General features: G+C 38.0%; 1 protein-coding gene across 1 annotated transcript in view; it reads right to left on the bottom strand.

Annotated features, from left to right (window-relative positions):
- Nucleotides 1–3,368: 3,368 nt before the first annotated feature.
- The window catches only part of LOC108797154 (dynein beta chain, flagellar outer arm-like), a 337,005-nt gene continuing 321,782 nt past the window's right edge, over nt 3,369–18,591 (bottom strand). The window contains exons 99-101 of the mRNA XM_018568726.1: nt 13,964–14,121; nt 9,273–9,385; nt 3,369–4,057 (exon numbers count right to left, since the gene is read on the bottom strand). Of these exons, the coding sequence (XP_018424228.1) occupies nt 3,369–4,057; nt 9,273–9,385; nt 13,964–14,121 (960 nt within the window). The remainder of the gene's footprint in view (nt 4,058–9,272; nt 9,386–13,963; nt 14,122–18,591) is intronic.

Here is an 18,591-nt window from a genome sequence, read left to right as displayed (position 1 = left end):
TTTTCTTTAGGATTAAAGCCCTCCTAAGGAAGCCTGTTTTCAGATGAAACATGTTGAGGCATCCAAAGAAAGAATAACATCATGTGCTCAATTTTCCTATGATTAATTAGGCTACTGCAACAATCTGTATCAATTGGATCATGCACAATTTTGTATCAAGTTGCTAAAAATATTTGTAATAATACACTAAATAATATACTAAGTTCATTGTGAGACCAACTTTGTTTCTAAAAAGCCCCCCTTGCCAGGTTTTGCATACCTGGTAATGGTATATTGGTCAGATGATCATGGGTATAGCAATAAAAACTTGACATGTGTTCCAACCCTTCCTCACTAACCAATAGTAGGCTATTGGCTATTTATGCACTTTAAAGAGGAACGTTACCCATATTTTCAAAATAACAACAAAGGCACCTTTAGAAATATTTAGTAATGACAATCTACAAACAGATACTTGCATACCTTATTTTTCTTTTCTTCTTACGGTGGCCATTTTAACTAAGGGTGGATTATTAGAGCTCCCTTTACTTCCTGGATCTCTGGCATATATGACTAGAACATATGCCACATCAGCTCAGGGAGCAAAATGCCTTTCCATGGGATCTTATGAGATTATAGATGAGATTTCCCAGCAATGCTCTGCTGATGTAATCTAACCCAGGATGCAATGCTTGGGCACAATTTAATAATTTGTGCCAAAGTGGGCCAGAAATTGTAAGTAAAACAAAAATGTTTGTTTAGCTAATGAATGAAAGATTATTTCATATCAACAGGCAGAGCTGTATGCTAATGTGATTTTTCGTTAAAGGGGCTAAAGGTCCACTTTAATATCAAAGCTATAAAGTTGTGATACGTTTTCGCAGTCGATTTAAGAATGCATATAATCTTAATTTATTGCAAGCTCCAAATAAAATATATTTCCTGTCCAGAATCTAATCCTTTCCCAGAATATATGACCCACAGTTATATGTTGCAGGTTATTTCAGCCAGGAGCCTTTCCTCCTGGACCTTAATATAGGTGATGAGATCTTGCCACCAGAGTAATGAAAGATGTAAGCAGCCACCAGGTAACTACAATAGCAGGTTAAAGTTGACTCCATAAAAAAGAAAAGTATGGATGTGAGAGAGGTGTGGAAAGCTGTACTCTTACCTCTTTGGCTGCCACCCAGAGATTGTTCGCTATTTATTTATAATATAATATTTAACTTGGCTCAGCTTTGGACACCCTTTGAAGTCCCTGAGCGCCATTCTGCAGCTAACTTACTAAAGTGGTGAATGGATTTTCTGACATCCAGCATGGGGTGGCACTCCAGGGTCTGAAACATGCCAGGAATAGAGTAGCATTTTACAACAGATGGTCTCTGGATGGTAGTCATGGAGGTAAATGTGTGTTACAGGTTTACAATCACCTCCCAAAATCCACAGGCCTTGATGGAGTTTATTAAAATGTCACCTGTTGACTGACAGCCTTTCAGAACTCTTCTAATCTCAATGCTGTTTTGTAACTTTTTACTTTTCTAGTTAAGGGCACATTTACATCAGAATGCAATGCACACGTTTTTGGGCATTGACACACTCGTGGTTAAGCAGCCCATTCAGACGAAAGGGCTAAATCTCACCTCAATGCACAAGCAACCGGTGCAGCCTGCATTTTGTTCTCAGTGCAACACAAAGACACCATGGGGTGAGTTGTACTGAGTTGCAATGCAGTGCATTACAGAGCATGTGTGTTGTAAAGGTGCCTAAGGGTGTCATTCACAATGAATGGCACCATAGCTCACAGATGCACATTACCCTGACTTCACTACGTATTACTGCAATGTGATTGGTGTGAATTTTTTCCAAGGGAAATAGATAAGGCAGTATCTGTGTTTGTTTTTCCATGGGTGTGCATTTGTGTTTAGAATACTTTAAAGGGGCAAGCTTTGCACTGTGGCATCACCATATAACATTTCCCCAATAAATGGAAATTCGATTGGTTGCTATAGCTTACAGCACTTTCACAAAACAGTTGCTCTGACATTTATCGGGAAGGAATGGATTTGATTTACTAAAGACAAATAAGCTGTTCACTTTGCAAAGGAATTTGCTCTTTGTTTAGTGGAAGCGGTAAAGTTCTGTTGACCTCCATCTTCGAAATATGTGCAAGAAAAAATACTGTTTTTTTTTATTTTTTCCATGCATGAGATATGCTTTGCAAAGTGAATTAGTGAATTTTCACCACATTCACTTAGCTAAAGAAAAGTTATCTTGCAAAGTGAGCAGCCTTTCCCTGAAGTATCAACCAATTAAGTATCAATACAATTCAAGACAAGATGGTAAGGAGGGCCATATTAAATATACATATATAAAATGCATGTGTATATGCACAACATAAAAAAGATTTGAATCATACAGAAAATCACAGCTGAAAAAACTGACACCTTTGGTCGTTTTTTCTTTGCAGTGAGAGAGAAGCTTTTAAACACTAACAAAATGTCAGGACAAACTCAAGAATAAGATGTCAAATAGTCCATAAGTTGCATGAGCAGCGGGTCTGAGGCCGTTTCTACATATGAACAAAGCAGTGAACAGTGTTGTTTTGGAGAACAGATTCATATTTTTTTTTTTCGATTTAAAGAACAAGGGTTAAAAAATTTCCTAACCCTTACAGTGGGGCTACCCCCACACTACAAGGGTTAGGTGCTCATTTTTGCCCAGGTTATACCTGATCCTCTGAACTGGCCATCTGTGACAGCACTCTCTCCTCCTCTACTGCAACAATGAAATGTCCCTTGGCATCCTCACGTCCTATACACTGTGTATAGAACATGATGACTCAGTTACCTTAGACCAGTGCAGCAGAGGGGGATAGAGGCTCCAGAGATCAGTCTAAGAGCAAGCCATCTCCGAGGATCGGGTGAGTATAACTTTTTCTTTATGACCCTAGACAAAAATGAGCACTTAACCCTTGCAGTGTAGGGGTAGACCCACTGCAAGGATTGAAAACATTTTTACCCAGAGTTCTGCTTTAAGCATAGGAAATAGCAATATTTAACAAAAAAACAGGATGCCGTAAAAGTGTGAGATGGTGTTTTTTTTTTCAATTTTCTTTTAAATTTAGGGCCCTATGTGCTTTGTCCAGTTTAAATAAGCTACAAGCCCTTAGTGGAGTTCTTGAAAAATAAAGTTTTCCTTTATTTGTTTATTTTAAAATATTTATGTATTCATATTTATTACAACAGGATTGTGAAAAAAATTATAATTTTGACCATGTCTCATTTGTATTTTAGATTTATATTTTGAGCTTAGTGAAAAGTTTTATGGCCAAGATCGTATTGTGTCCTTTGCATGACTGTAAAGTCCTCTGAAGTTTTTCAGTATAAGTATTATTCCAGCATTTTGTTATCAGCATCAAGGATTTCCGATCTTTCAAAGGGTTCAACGTTAGGCCCTCTCGCGCTGACATCGTTGTCATCAGCTTCAGCCACATTATCAGGTGTACTATTAGTGTAATAAAATTCTTGTTCATTATTTTCCACATTTTCCTGTTCATGTATAAAACTAGCTTGATATTCACCTGCCTCATAATCAATATTGTCCCGCAGACTTTTGTTAAAGTTGTCTCGACAATTTGCATCCAAGCCTTCTTTGTAGTCTCGATTTTCTGACTCATCAAAGTTGCCATTGTTATCTTCATGGTCTTGCTCATTATCAGTAAGCTCATAATCAGTATTCCTTGTGTGCTCCATTAAGTGTTCTCTAATGGATGGCTCATTTACTGCCTCTGCAGCTTTATCAAACTGAAACTCAAGGAAACGGCTTCCCTCTGCCAAGTTTTCTTTCATTTCATTGCCATCTTCGTTTTCATCAGGTGCAAACGCCATCTGATGTCCATCTTTTACAGTTCCTTTGATGAACTTATCATCATTTTGATTTGATGCTAAATTGTTACCGGAAACTATGATCTCGCCAACTACATCCGTTGTGACGTTTTCTTGAAGTGATGCAGAGCCATTTGCTGTCTCCATTAGTAAACTGTCAGCAATTACAGCCTTTTCAGAAAAGCTTTCAATATCTGCAATTAAAAAAGAAGTTATAAGCAACTTAATGGAAACCGACATATGATGATTTACTTCGAATTTGTATCATTTCATGCTTTAAAAGTCACTAACATTGAAGAACAGCTCTAAGTAATAAGTAACATCAAATAGGAAACTGATAAATTATATTCTGGTTGTTTTTTTGCATGGCCTACAGTACAATTGAAGTGTGTGTGCATTGCCATGCTGGGAAAGCAGATGTATTATTGGCAGCATAACCAAGGGAATATAAAGAAACTAAAAAAACTAAAAATAAGGAACATCCCTATTCATTACTTTGCCATCATTTCCCTTTCCTAACTCCATGGCAGCATATGAATTGGTAGTGTCCATCCCCAGAATAGGCCATGGGGCAGATTCTTCAATAAATTCAACTGAGTAGCTCATTAACACAGTATTCTATGACTAGTGTACTCCTGGCACATGGCTTGGTCCATATGCTGTCAAAGAATTAGTCAGTATGGAAAATTATGTTAAGTATTGGATAGGATTTTTCCTTATTACTGACCACTCCATGGAAGCATATTTTAGTTTTTTCTAAAGTGTGTTGGAGTGAATGTAAAAATACAAGCAGTAGTTATTAAATTTCTTCAAATGCTTACACACCTGCAGTTTTTACCATGCAAGTGCACTATTGAACACCCATATCATAAGGTAAAAACGTTGGCAAGGAACTAACTAAACATGTTATTGTGGGCCCCATGCACTTGCATCTTCTGTCTCTTAATGATATCCAAATAGACAACTACTGGGCAGGATGGTCAGCAATAGCTCTTATGTGTGCCAAATGTGCAAAGAATATTAAACATTTGCTTTTTAGTGTAAATCATCTGTGTGTTGGCACACCAGAAAACTTATATGTAAATAATTATATTGAAAACTGTGATCAAAGCACAATCAATATGTATTATAATTTATCTGTGTCAGGAAACACACCAATGATGGTAACTGTGTGTACAGAACTAATTGTTTGCACTATGAAAGTCCATACAGATAGATATCATGTATAAACCATTAAGTAAAAAAAAAAGTATAAACATTGGAGGACAAGCACACCCGCCGGCACACTCTGAGCTGGAAATGCTTCAGCACTTATATCATTCATTTGATTTGGCTCATGTAGCAGCAGATTAGTGATGGAAAACTGGATTTATCTGCAGATAATCAAATAAGGATACAAAGGTTTATATCATCTTTGGTCTATTAAAACGGGGTCATGTCAAGGAAGACTAAAAAGGAAAAGCAGTCATGCCTGATGGTGCATAAAGCTGCCTAGAATGACTTATTATGTGTTGCAAAGGAAATCACATACTGAATAGTTTGCTTTGTAGCAGCAACCATTTGTTAAAGCACATTTATCATATTTATATTTACTTTTGGAGTTGATGTACAACACAATGCAACCACAAATCCTCAATAAAAACATGACCTGCCCACTGGCATTGCATCTGTACTGTTGCAAACTGAGAGATGTGTAGTATGGAAAACAATAACATTTCTTATATGCACTGAAGCGGTAAGACAAAAAGGTGATTGAAAATGAAAGATATAGTTTGCCTGCATCAGTCAATAAAAATAGTCAATAGAGTGCACAATTTTTGATATTTGTAAACAATTATTTCAGTGTTTAACAGTTTTTTAAAGGCTGGCAGTCCTAAAAGCCGATTGGTGCAGCATGTTCCGATAAGCATTGTGAGCAAATTAAACTTATTTCTGGGTCTCCCTTTTATCAATCTGAGCCAGCTCTAAGTACTTCAAGAAACTAGCAGCGTGTGTCTCTCACTTAATGGATGATGGAAAATGTCAACAGACCTTTATGGGTCTGGGATGTAGAAGTATCATAAGAGGATGCAGGCCATCTGGATTCTCATTTTAAAAGTGCATGGAATAGGCTTTCAAGGTAAAGAGCTAGCAAAACAATGTGCAAGACTTGTTTACACATTGCGCCTTACATACAGTATATTTACTCCTCTCTATAAGGGGCAAATTACTAAAAAACAGGAAAAATTCAGGGAAATGGGTGTTGGATTTGACAGCATTCTCTGGCCATTGACTGCCATTTGTTTTTAAGATATATGATGCTACAATTTGTGGAGAGGGTGAATGCCTGAATATACAACTAAGAATTTTAGGTAAAAAACACCTTTTGCAGTTTGTCATGTTTTCAGCAAATATGTAACACAATAAGCAAGTGACCTTCTATAGAAATCAATGGCAAACCATCCAAAAAAACAAGGATTCTCTATTTTAGAAACAATAATGTTTAAATGTGGTGCCTTAATGCACCTGGATATTCTATTAAAGGATAGAGAATCCAAATGTTAAATGAACCAGCAGTAAACGGTACTTAACCAGACAAATGCTTGGGCCAATGCATACAGGGAATGTGCCATAGGTCAGCCATGTTGTATATGTGGATTTGGAAAAATTACAAATGACAAATATTTTAGTCGAGGAAATGCAGTGCATGACTATTCACTGCTTTATAGATATACCCTTAATTTAAGCTCTCTTAAAATATCTTCAACTGACATCAAAATGTTAACTGGGTCATAAAAGAACATTACAAAAGTCAGCCGGGCCAGTTGTAATGAACTGTGTTGCCTATTAGGCAATACCTAATACAGTATGTGTTGGGCTTAGGTACATATACAAATTCTATAAAAACAGTGGGGCAAGATACCAGATTTTATATATAGCTACATCCCAAATATTGTATAGGCAACCAGAACTGTATCAAAGGGATTCTTTATTTCATAGCACCCAAAAAATGAATATACAACAAAATGAGAAAACACCAAGCATGTGATGTACTTGTTGAACACCTGAAGAAAGTGGAGTTCAGGATGAGGAGTGCAAGGAAATACTATGAAAGCAGGATGCTGTAACTTAGAGGGAGCTAACTGTTGGTTGCTGTTAGGATCCAGAGCGCCTCCAGGTGGCGCTGGAGCTAGCCCTGCAGTTCCAGTGCTCACCTGCGGGTGTCTCCCAGCATTTAGCCATCACCTGGTGCTTCCTGGGAGGGTATTTAAACCCTCCCTGCAGTCAGGACGATGGCTCAGTGTTGTTTCCTGTTTGTCCTGAACCCAGTATCCTGTTTTGAACCTTGTTACCTGTGAGTCCTGAATCCTGTTTTGAACCTAGTTACCTGCGAGTCCTGAATCCTGTTTTGAACCTAGTTACCTGTGAGTCCTGAATCCTGTTTTGAACCCAGTTACCTGTGAGTCCTGAATCCTGTTTTGAACCCTGTTACGTGTGAGTCCTGAACCCTGTTTGAAGTCCTGTTTTATGTGTCTTTTGTTTGCTGTCCTGAGCCTTGTTGTTGGTTGTTGCTATTAGTCTAAGGTGTATATTAAACAAACTATACATATCTAACATCCTTGCCTGGTCAGTGTACATACTTGCCTTGTCCGTGTGGTCACACGTGTTTGGTCTGCCTGTGTGCGTACCTGCGGAGGTGTGGGGTCACCTGTGCCAGTATCCCTGACAGTTGCTTTTGTGAAGATTGCTTTAAGCAGCTCAGATCTCTCTGAGAAACCGTATCAAGAACTTCTAGGAGCAGCTGCTAGCTGTCAAGCAAATAAACTGTGAACAATTTGGAGCAACATATGTAAAATCATCAAAGAGAGCAGGAACTGCAGAGAGAGTAGAGTACAAGTGGTATGCCATCAGTTCCATGAACTGTACTGCATTGCATGACAATTATGCATTCTGAACCTTCCAACTCTGTTGTTACTTTAGCTGTTACAGTTGATTTGCAGTAGTAAGCATGCTTTTGAAACTCCTATATTAGTGCCACTGCCTTAAAAAAAATTAGAATGACTTTGGGTCAGTGTTATTCTATTCTATTTTTATATTATAAAATCATGTCTATGTTTCATGTCTACATCTGGTTTAAACTTTGTATATAAAATCTTTGTTTTTCAAATAAATTCACTCATAGCACAAGATTCACCGACCATTTTGGGTTTCCTAAAGTAAGAGCTCTGACTTATTCTGTTTTGTGTGTTAATTTCAGCTTAAACTACAGAGTACTGTAAACAACTTGTTTTCTTAATTATAGTGATGCGCAAACTGTTGGTGCTGTATAAATCCTGTAAAATAATAATAATATAATAACAGAAGCAGAGGAGAACCTAGAAAATGGGAAGAGGAGGTGAGAGCTCCACCTTTTGGCTGGATATGAAAATATAAACTATCCACATGTGAAGATTTAATAAATATTATATAACGAAAAATAGTTTTTAACATTCTATTTTTATAGTCTTACCTTAATAAAGAAACAAAATATGTACAAAACTATTGTATATAATTACTAATGGCAACAGCTGTGTGAGAAGGGGGCATGGAAAATTGTAAACAAAGGTACTCATGTTTTGGCATCTGCCTCCTTATCATCCATGCTAGAAATTACATCTGGCACAGTCACTGAGACTGATCCTATAATGTCAATTACATTTAACCTCAATATATAAATATATAGAAGCCTTACTCGTAAAAATTACCTTAATATTAAATGTAAACATGGCTGCTTTTAACTTAGGGCATGTGATCATTAAATTACAATTTGTAATATCTAATAGTAGTCAAATTCAACTGGACTTGTTCTGTAATGTTGAAGGCATTTTGTTGCTTATCTAAACCACTTCTTTAGTTCTATTAAGTGTCAGGAACATGTCCCAGCATTTATATCCACACACGTAGCATAGACAATCACCCTGCCCCTGTTCAACGATGTTTTACACAACATCTTATAGAACAAGTCCAGTTAAATGTGACTAACTACTACTTGCTATAGCATGACCTGGATAAATGAGAACATGCACATATACTTAGTAATGTAAATCACATTTCCCTTTCATTTGCTCTTCTTCCAGGTCTTGCCAGTTTATTAAAACTGAACATTTATGATCTTGATGTGTTGTATATACTATGCTAGCATGAATGTGCCAGGTCAGACCTTTCATTATTTTGTATGGTAGAGTTTTACCAGTAGTTCACTGGTTTATTATATTTTAGAGAACTATTCTTCTGTACTATTTTATCAAAAATCCCTGAGAAATTTGCAAAATAACTCATGATAAAAATATTTGCACTTCATTTTTGATAGCAGGTTAAAAGATTTCAATTTTTGTCTATATAGACAGCTAATACATAGAATTGCCATATATTGTATTATTGTATAGATACCATTGTTCGCAGCTAACTCATGACCATGCTCCTGCACTAAGAAGGAATCTTTACTTCTGCTTTGTCTGTTGAAAATTCTGAAGTGTGATGGTTTATCCATGCCTGTCTGTGAGCTGGAATACAGAAAGCAAAGGTGACTCAAGGGAACTTTTCAAACATACAGCATATAGAGGCATACGCAAACCCAATAAAGAACCAACACATTTATAAACTATAGCTCACATCTTCACTGAAGACTGTCATAAAAATTAGCAACAGTGAACAATACATTGGCTTGTGCCTCCCAATCTGTTAATATAAGTAAAATAACTAGACAATTGCTTACCAGAGCAATGCTAATGCAATTAGTTTGACTTAAAGTTTAAGTACAATATATACATTTGTGTACAGATTATTAGCTTTAACTATCCCATTTGGGTCTGAGCAGTTTTATGTGCATAGTAGGCACATTCAGTGGTACAGTACCATTGGCTCTGGCTATGTATCACCCCTATTCAGCTTCAAACCATTGTACTTATTCACAATCACAAAAAGATGAGAACAAAGGTTTTGACAATTGTAGCATGGAGGTGCTTGTCACCCAAATATGCATATTGTTACATAAAACTAGAATAAATACTTGAAGCTATGCTAACATCAGCCTGCAGAGACTTGGAGATGGAGGGGCAGCACTCTGTCAGCACAGTGCTGGCAATCTAATCCTATGAACATACTTTCAGGTTGTTCAGTCACAGGTTGGGGTTGGCCCTGTATCAGGCTGTAAGTCTTAGAGTAAACCTATACTGAGAGAAATATTCAGGCTCTCATTGCCAACCTCTTCTGGACAGCCATAACTCCCAACTGTTCCTTGTTTCAAAGGACTGTCCCTCTTTGGAACAAAATCTTCCCTGTTCCTCGTTCCTCCTAAGTTGTCCACCATTGTGATGTATTGAACCCTATTTATATGTGCTATTTACCTACCTAATACTACACTCAGAATGTCATTCAACATCTAAATTATTGCATTTCGTATAAAAAAAAAGAAGAATTGGGGAAAAAATAATGTGTGGGTTTAAGCAATCATTTTCAGCATATTATTTGGGGCTGCATAGTTGGGGACATGTAGGTGAGTGTCCATTTCATGCAAATCTGTCCTTTTTCATCTCGGAAAGTTAGAGGACAGCTATATGTCGCTTCAGTAGTTGAGTCACTAACCCAATGGGAGTACAGATATCAAGACTTCTGACTTTGTTTATAGCATGCTTGTTCCAGCAAAGTTACTAAGAAGTTCTGGTGCAAGAGACAGCCAGACAACTTGTATTTTCATAAGGAATTGAGAAATTTAAATCTCTGTATTTCTCTCAGTACAGGTTTCCTTTCATAGCAACATAGCCTGCAGAGAGGTCCAGCACCTGTCTGAGCTGTGTGGCAGAATTGTCTGGATCAGTAGCCTGGCTGAAAAAAAATAAAATTTTGTAGGCTGGGCAGGTGCATTTAGCTGTTTGCCTGAAGGTAAGAACTGACAGACAGTCATCTATGAGCTTGTAGCAAGTACAAACACAACAAAATAGGCATATAGCCTGGTTGAGGTTTTTAGGTTTGCTCAGCTCAGGTTTGCTTAGGTAATGTTCAGCAGAGGAAGGCCATGAAACCACACCCCATAGCGATAAAGAACAAACACAATAAAACAGGCATATAGACTATATGTCTGTTTTGTTGTGTTTGTACTTTATCGCTATGGGGTGTGGTTTCATGGCCTTCCTCTGCTGAACATTACCTTATTCTGCCAGTAACACATTTTGTGTGCATGCATGGCAATGCACACCTTTGTATCTACAATACCCACACTTTTTACAGTACCGCTAAAATACCCTCACTTATTACAATACAGCTATAATAACCCAAGTTATTTCAATACCGCTACAATACTCCCAATTATTACAGTACTGCTAAGGGCAATTATTATTGTACTGCTACAATACCCCCAATTAGTACAGTACTGCTACAACACACACAATTATTACAGTATCCCTACTAGCAATTATTACAGTAACGCTACCATGTCCACATTTATTACAGTAACGCTACAATAACCTCAATTATTACAGTACCACTACTGGCAATTATTACAGCACCGCTACAATACCCACAATTGTTACAGTACAGCTACAATACCCACAAGTTTCAGAATCATTTATAAATCTTTCAATGTGTTTCCCACAGGTGCACTGCAAGTCCTGCTGCAGCAGAGAATAGATTAACAACTTTATCAAACAACACTTTTACCCATTATATCTATTTTATAGGGATGCAACTCTCTTGTCCTTATCGTTACAAAGAAATCTATTCTGACAAAGAGACAGGAAATCAAAGCACTTGTAAAATGTTATCTTGCAAACACAAGAATGTTCCATTAAGTGACATGAAGAAAATCATAAAAATTTTCTTTTATGTACTGCAGTGCACATCAAATAATGTTCTGCTAAGTAGATCAAGGTGCCCTTGGATATGTTTTCTTAAATGGATATGAAAGGATATATATTTCTTGTAAGTAGAATATATTTTCCTTCAGATGCACAGTAAAACATAGTGGCATTGTACTTTAAAATTCTGTTTATTAATACAAATAGCTGTTTAATAATACAATCAGTTGGAAAATAAATACAGAATTCAAAGCCCAACATGCCAGGCTGTGATGTCCTTATTACTCCCCTTCTTTGTTCTAAGGAGATAAATGATAAAAATTGCAGAGGCTGCATGATTGATGTACTACACTATCCAGTGAGTCTCACTTTAACTCATTCCGAAGGTCTACATATCTTATTCTTGTATTTGAGGAGACCTTTATTGACATTAAACTGGGGGTCTTCTCCGACATGACTTATGGCAATTGGAAGTCTCCATTCACACAAGTCATGCATTTGGATTCAGACGAACATGCAAATCAACGAAATAACAATATGCCTGAATATACGAAAAACCATATTTGAGCATATATTAATTAGTTGACAGAAATGCACATTCTGCGCATGCATACGCCCATACATGCGTATGATGTCTCCCGACACCACGCAAACGCGGCCTTATGCGCTCCTACTCCAAGATGGTGGTGTGCATGCACAGAATTTGCCGATGGCCGCCGCACATTCTGCTGTTGCCTCTGAATCCAAAAGAGCATAATTATTAATTGTGTCAAATGAAACGAATGAAAATGTTTTTATTTTTCAATCGTTTCATCTGAAACAATGTCTAATGGTAACTGAATGTTTTATCACACACAAATCATGGCAACTGAAAGTCTCCACATGCATGACTGTGAGCAACTGGAAGTTTCTTACCACAACACCTATGGATGCTGTATTTTCCTCACACACAAATCATGGCAAATTGAAGTCTCTTCACACATAACTGATGACAACAGGGAGTTTCCTCACACATCACTCATGGAAACTAAAGCTCGCCATACACTGTCAAATTTTCTTTAGTCAACCTGTGGACTGAATTAAGAAAATATTACAGATTCCTCCAATGCTTACAAGCGTTGATCGAGGAATCTCCCTCTGTTTTCACTGTATTCTGACAGTGGCTGGTGGCCGCTGTCAAAATACCCCAACAGAGCCGGCAGCTCATTGGCTGCCCACTCTGTTCATTGGAAGATTTTCTGACCGGCTCCTTCGATCAGCTGATCGAGGGATGCTGGCTGAAAGGGTGTCAACAGGGGCACCCACTGTGAGAATTCCGAATAGTGTATGGCCAGCTTTAGGGCCTGTTCACACCATATGCCACGTTCTGGCCAGAACGCACTGCATCGTATTTTGGCCGGGTCAGTATTTCGTGGGGCCGCAATGCGATCCCCCGCACGGGATCGCAAGGCACATAGTGCCTGCGGTCCACTGCGGTGTGGTGCGATCAAAATAGTGCTTGTAGCATTTTGATCGCACCGGACTGCAGACACAATGTGACTTGCGATCCCGTGCGGGCGATCGCATTGCGGCCGGAGGGCGTGGCTACGTTGCCATTCACTTTAATAGCCAGCCACGCCCCCTCCAGCCCCATGAAACACTGAGCCAGCCACAATGCGATGCTGTGTGTTCCGGCCAGAACGTGACCGGAATGCACTGCATATGGTGTGAACAGGCCCATGGTCTCTACACACAACTTGTGGCAACTGAAGGTCTCCTCATACTCAAGATAGACATGCTGGTATCCCCATATGCAATAATGTCATCACAGGAACAGCATAATTATGTAAATAATGAAGACAACATTTGATCCTGGCTGAACCACAGATGTTATCTAGAACAATTTGCACCCATTGTATGATGTAGATGTAGAGACCATACAATAAATACTGCTTACATAAAGGAGCTAAACTGTTTAAAATATTAAAACACAACCAAAAAAGGTACTTAGACGTAGGGATGAGATCAGGTTCAGATCAGGATCAGTCCACACCTGAGCTCATCCCTACAATAAGACTTACAAATAAACTACACTATGCTCTAACATAATATAGTACCCACTGCTTAATAAACAGTAGACTTACTATGATATGTGGATTGCTGCATAAAAAAATTACAGGTTAACACAGCTATGCCTTTACATGTCTTCCTAGTAAATTAATACATCTGTTGCACTTCTTATGTAGGAGAATTACTTGATTAACCTAAGAGTTTGGAGATAGTAGACAACATTGCTGAGTAATGACTTACTTTAAAAATGGAAAGCTTCTTGGGGTTTTCTCTGCCACATGCAAGAATGCCCCCGATGTGTTAAAGCCAATTTCTGGATTTAAGATAATAGCCACTTTCTTCAGCTGCCACTGTGTTATAGGTTTTGTGCCCAAGAGAGGGAGTCTCATCACACAGCTCTGCAAATAACAGGATAAAACAAAATGTATAAAACTCTCAACCTTTTTCATTGCTAGAAGGAATGTTAATGTATATTTATAATTAATGTTTTGCTACAACAACATATATGCAGAGCACCATAGCATAACAATGAAATAATTATTTGTAAAAAATATACTGGTTCACTTAAAATGTTTTCTTTACGTATTAGTATATTTCCCTTGCCCAGGTAAAATGTCTTTTGACAGATAATTATGTATTCTGCTAAATACACATCCCTGATGTAGATGTGCATTTTTGTTTTCCTTTACTACTTGAAAAATGGCCAGATTTGTTTTTAAAAAGGTTAATCTCAAACTAACTATGATAGACAGTTCTATATTTAGTACAAAAACAGAAAACTTTGGGGCATATTTATAGAGCAGTGAATGTGCCTTTCATCAAACATTCAGCGGTAGTGAATCAATCATTGTCATTTAAAACACATAAACCTAGAAGATTCAGCTGCAGTAAATAATTGGTGAATGACAGATCCACTGCTTTATAAAGTTGCCCCTTAGATGGTCGATCTAATGTTGACAATGTAATTATTCTGACTGTTGCTTACCTTTAAACAAATCAAACATAAAATACAGACCACAGCTTTGCAATTGATGCAAAAAATCATTTAAATTCCTTTAAAATATTATTTGTCGTAAGACACTTATATGGCCTATTTACCACTGCTGAAATGTACATAAGCTCAGTTTAGCATTTCTCTTATTTCGCAGAACTGCTCATTTCTTTTCTCAGAACAATATTTCCCAAAGGGTTATGTTTGTGCTGCTTGGGGCACTAAAGGCCTAAAGGCAGTTGTTGCATGATTGAACATTATCCCTTTACAGGGCTGAACATAATCTCTCTGGAAGGCTATGATTACTTTAGATTCAAACCACAAACTTCTGTTCTTATTTGCTGCATGTAAGGAAAACAAAATCTATATATAAGGTAATGCTAAACCACATAACAATACATTGGCGTTAAATGTTCTTGCCTAGAATTACGTGGGAGGTATACATTCAGAATGTAATCCATTGGTTAGCACTGGTCAATATTTCTTAACTAGTCTGATTTTTTTTAATCATGTATTCAAATTATTTTATATACCAAGAGTCTATCACTATGAAACAGGTTTGCAATACACTATTCTCCATTTAAATCTGGCCATCAATGGCTCAATTCCCCCCAGACAGGCTAAACAATGTGAATGAAGGAAACTCCACTTTTAAATGTTGTATTCAGGTAGTCTGTTGAGCCAAGTGGTGCCAAGGGTCAACCACGGCTCAAATTTCATCCAATGTTTAATACAATTCAAGGCATGTATGAAGAGCCAAAGAATCTTACTTTAGGGTTTCAGGTTATACAAAATAGTCTGCAGGTATTAAGGCCAATTAAACCTCAAAAGCTAAACTTACATTAATTAATCCCTATTTTGTCCACACACCTCACCCTGTGCCAGAAACAACCTTCATTCAAAAGCAGAACACACTTATCCACCAGCTCCCCCAACAAAAACTATACATACAGCAATATATACACTGAGTGGCCAGATTATTATGACCACCCCATCAGTACTTCGTTGGGCCACGAGATAACTCCACGAGATGACTTTGTTGGGCCGCCTCGTGACTCCACGAGATGTTGAAAGGTGATGCGAGGAATCTGACACTGCACTGTTGCCCTTCTGTTGTCTTGTACCAGTCTTGCCACTCTCCATTCTGCCCTAGTCGCTGATAATTCACACGTTCAGACCCAGATTTGCGGCTGATATATTTGCAGCGGTGGCTGATGAAGTAAGGTGGTAGTAGTAGACCAGAGAAGAAAGGCAACTGCTGAAAAGGGCATATGGCTGTGTAACTAGCAAACAGCTAAATACACAAGTCAAATATAATACAATACATAAACAGGAGCTGTTTTACCTGCCAAAGGGATTTTTAATTCATTCCATCCAGTCATGAGATTTACACAACTCTGTCACACAGCAAAGTCCTGCAAGGCAGAGGGGCTGAGCTGATCTTTTTCTGCTGCAGTTTTACTTTCGCTTACAGGTCTCCTCTCAAACCCCCACCCTGTGACCGGATGGTGAAAGAAAAAGCATGAGTCTGATTAGCTCATATCTCGGTCACTCTGCTCTCTCTTCCTATTAGCATGCTTCTAATAGGACACAACACACCTGACTTCTCCCTCAAAATCAATATTTTACTTGTGGGAAGACCTTGAAGAACTGAATCTGGTTACTATTGCACAAGCCATATCCTCCTTCATTTGTGTCACACACACACACACTCCCAGAATCCAGTGGGCAGGACTAGGTGTAGCCAGGGGCTGATTGACAATCTACAGGCTTGTGACTCAGCAGTGAGTGTACTGATAGCCATGTCCCCTGCAAGATCTTCTCACCCTACTGTAGTGCGAACATGAACAGCCTACATGAGAGTGGTAACTTTGCTCTGAATTCGGGAGCAGTACAGCGTCTGTGCCAAACAATCACAGGAAGCTGCATTAGGTTGGCTTTACTGGCAGGATCAACAGGAATTTGTGGGAAATGAGAGAAAACTGTAAGAAATATTAATTAAGTTCTGAATCACTTTTTTTTTGTTTTAATGGAGCAATCAATCAGAGGTTAGCTTTTATTTTTTTAAACTATGTCCCCAAAAAAAAAAGCTGAAATCGAAAAGGTGGTTTCACACAATATTTTCTCTCTGCGTTCCATTCATTTTTACAGCTCAGCCACAATGACTGTGCCAGTGATTTAAAATATTGATTCCAAATTTGTTCATTGTGTATGCTGTCAAACACTGGCTTCATTATTTCTCCTGCTAAAACATTTGGAATCACAACATTGATTGTTCAGTAAAAAAAAACAATAATGTGCTTTTTATTAAGTCAATCTCTTAACCTTGCATGAAATAACTTCTCTTGGCTAATGAGCATGGTAAATTACCTTGTTCAAAGTGATAGTCAAGGCGTAATGGTCGATCCGTATTTACAAGTAAGCACTTTATTTACACATGAAATACTGCTCTTTTCCATATTTTCCCCAAATGCATAATTACTTATAAATGTGTACTAACATAAGCATTATCTTTGGTAATACATTCACTACTTCTGCTTGTTTGCTGATAGAGAAGCTAACAGATGGGTATTTTAGCAGAACGGTGACTGATGTGGAAAAGATTACACAGTTCTGCCGTCCCAGATATTTCTAGGCATGATATGGAAAAGCTCAAAGAAAAAGAACAGACTGATAGGCTGAGCTCCAGGCAGCAGAATAGGACAAAAAAAAGAATTCTTATGAATAAAATCGAAAAAATAATTTCAACTGCAATTAACTGTTTTCTAAAAATGAAAATATAAACATGTAGAGTTTGAATACACATGTAAGCCGGCAAAAAAAATTGTTTCGTTTCGTTTTATTTCAGATGTTTCGTTATTTTTTTTTGTGGGACTCGGGTCTGAAAGTCAATTCGTTTAGGCAATCGGATTTGGATGAATCTGAATTCGTTAATTTCAGATGAGTTAAATGATCATTACGAACTAAAATTTGTTGCAGAAAAGTGACATTACATGTTTACTTTGTTTTTTACATTTCTGACACATCAAACGAAAAAAAACAAAAAAAAAACGTTCGGTTCCCCAGCAATGAATACCAGACCCTTTACGTCTGGTAGGCATTTTATGGGGATCCCCAAGGCCCCCCCCCAAAAAAAACTGGGGTTCCCCTAAAGTCCCTTACCAGACCCTTAATCCAGGCAGCAGCCTGGCAGGGCAGGAAAGGGGGGACAAGCGAGCACCCCCTCTCTCCCTCCACCATACCAGACCACATGTCCTCAGTATTGGAAGGGTGCTTTTCCAGGGTCCTGACCAAAGCACTCTCTCTGCATAGAGTTTGCATGTTCTTCCTGTTATTCCATGCATCTTATCCGGGTACTCCAGTTTACTTCACACTCCAAAGACATGCTGGTAGTTTAATTGGCCGTTGTCTAAACTGTCCCTAGTAGGTGTGAGGGCTTAAAAGTCCCAAACGCAGCCTCCCAAAGAAAACACTCAGCTGGAACCAAAGAATAACAAAATTAGAAGTGCACCAAAGATTGCAATGTGGTCATGGTAGTATGTTTTGCATGAGTAACTTGCTGGTCACTAATGCCACCATGCAATAAAAGGACAAAGTGCAGATCTTACAAATTTGTCAGCCCTTTTCTCATTAAGAAGAATTACCACAAAATGAAGTTCACATCCCTGGTTAAACAACCTCACATCTTAGGGCATATAATTATTTCTTGCAATGTGTTACAGTTCCCTTTTGGCTTTAGAGTCTCCTGTGATTTCCTCAGTATCACTCTATAAACGCAGCTGCTCAGCAACATCTAATCTTGTTACAGAAAGATTCAAGAAAGTATTCCAATATGCATGGACAGTTAAAGTCTCATATGGAAAGGGATCCTAATTAA

The sequence above is a fragment of the Nanorana parkeri genome, unplaced genomic scaffold (genome assembly GCF_000935625.1).
Source record: "Nanorana parkeri isolate BGI_ZX_2015 unplaced genomic scaffold, ASM93562v1 scaffold1235, whole genome shotgun sequence".
Classification (NCBI taxonomy): domain Eukaryota; kingdom Metazoa; phylum Chordata; class Amphibia; order Anura; family Dicroglossidae; genus Nanorana; species Nanorana parkeri.
The sequence above is the reverse complement of the archived record's forward strand: the minus strand, read 5'-3'. Positions and strand labels throughout refer to the sequence as shown.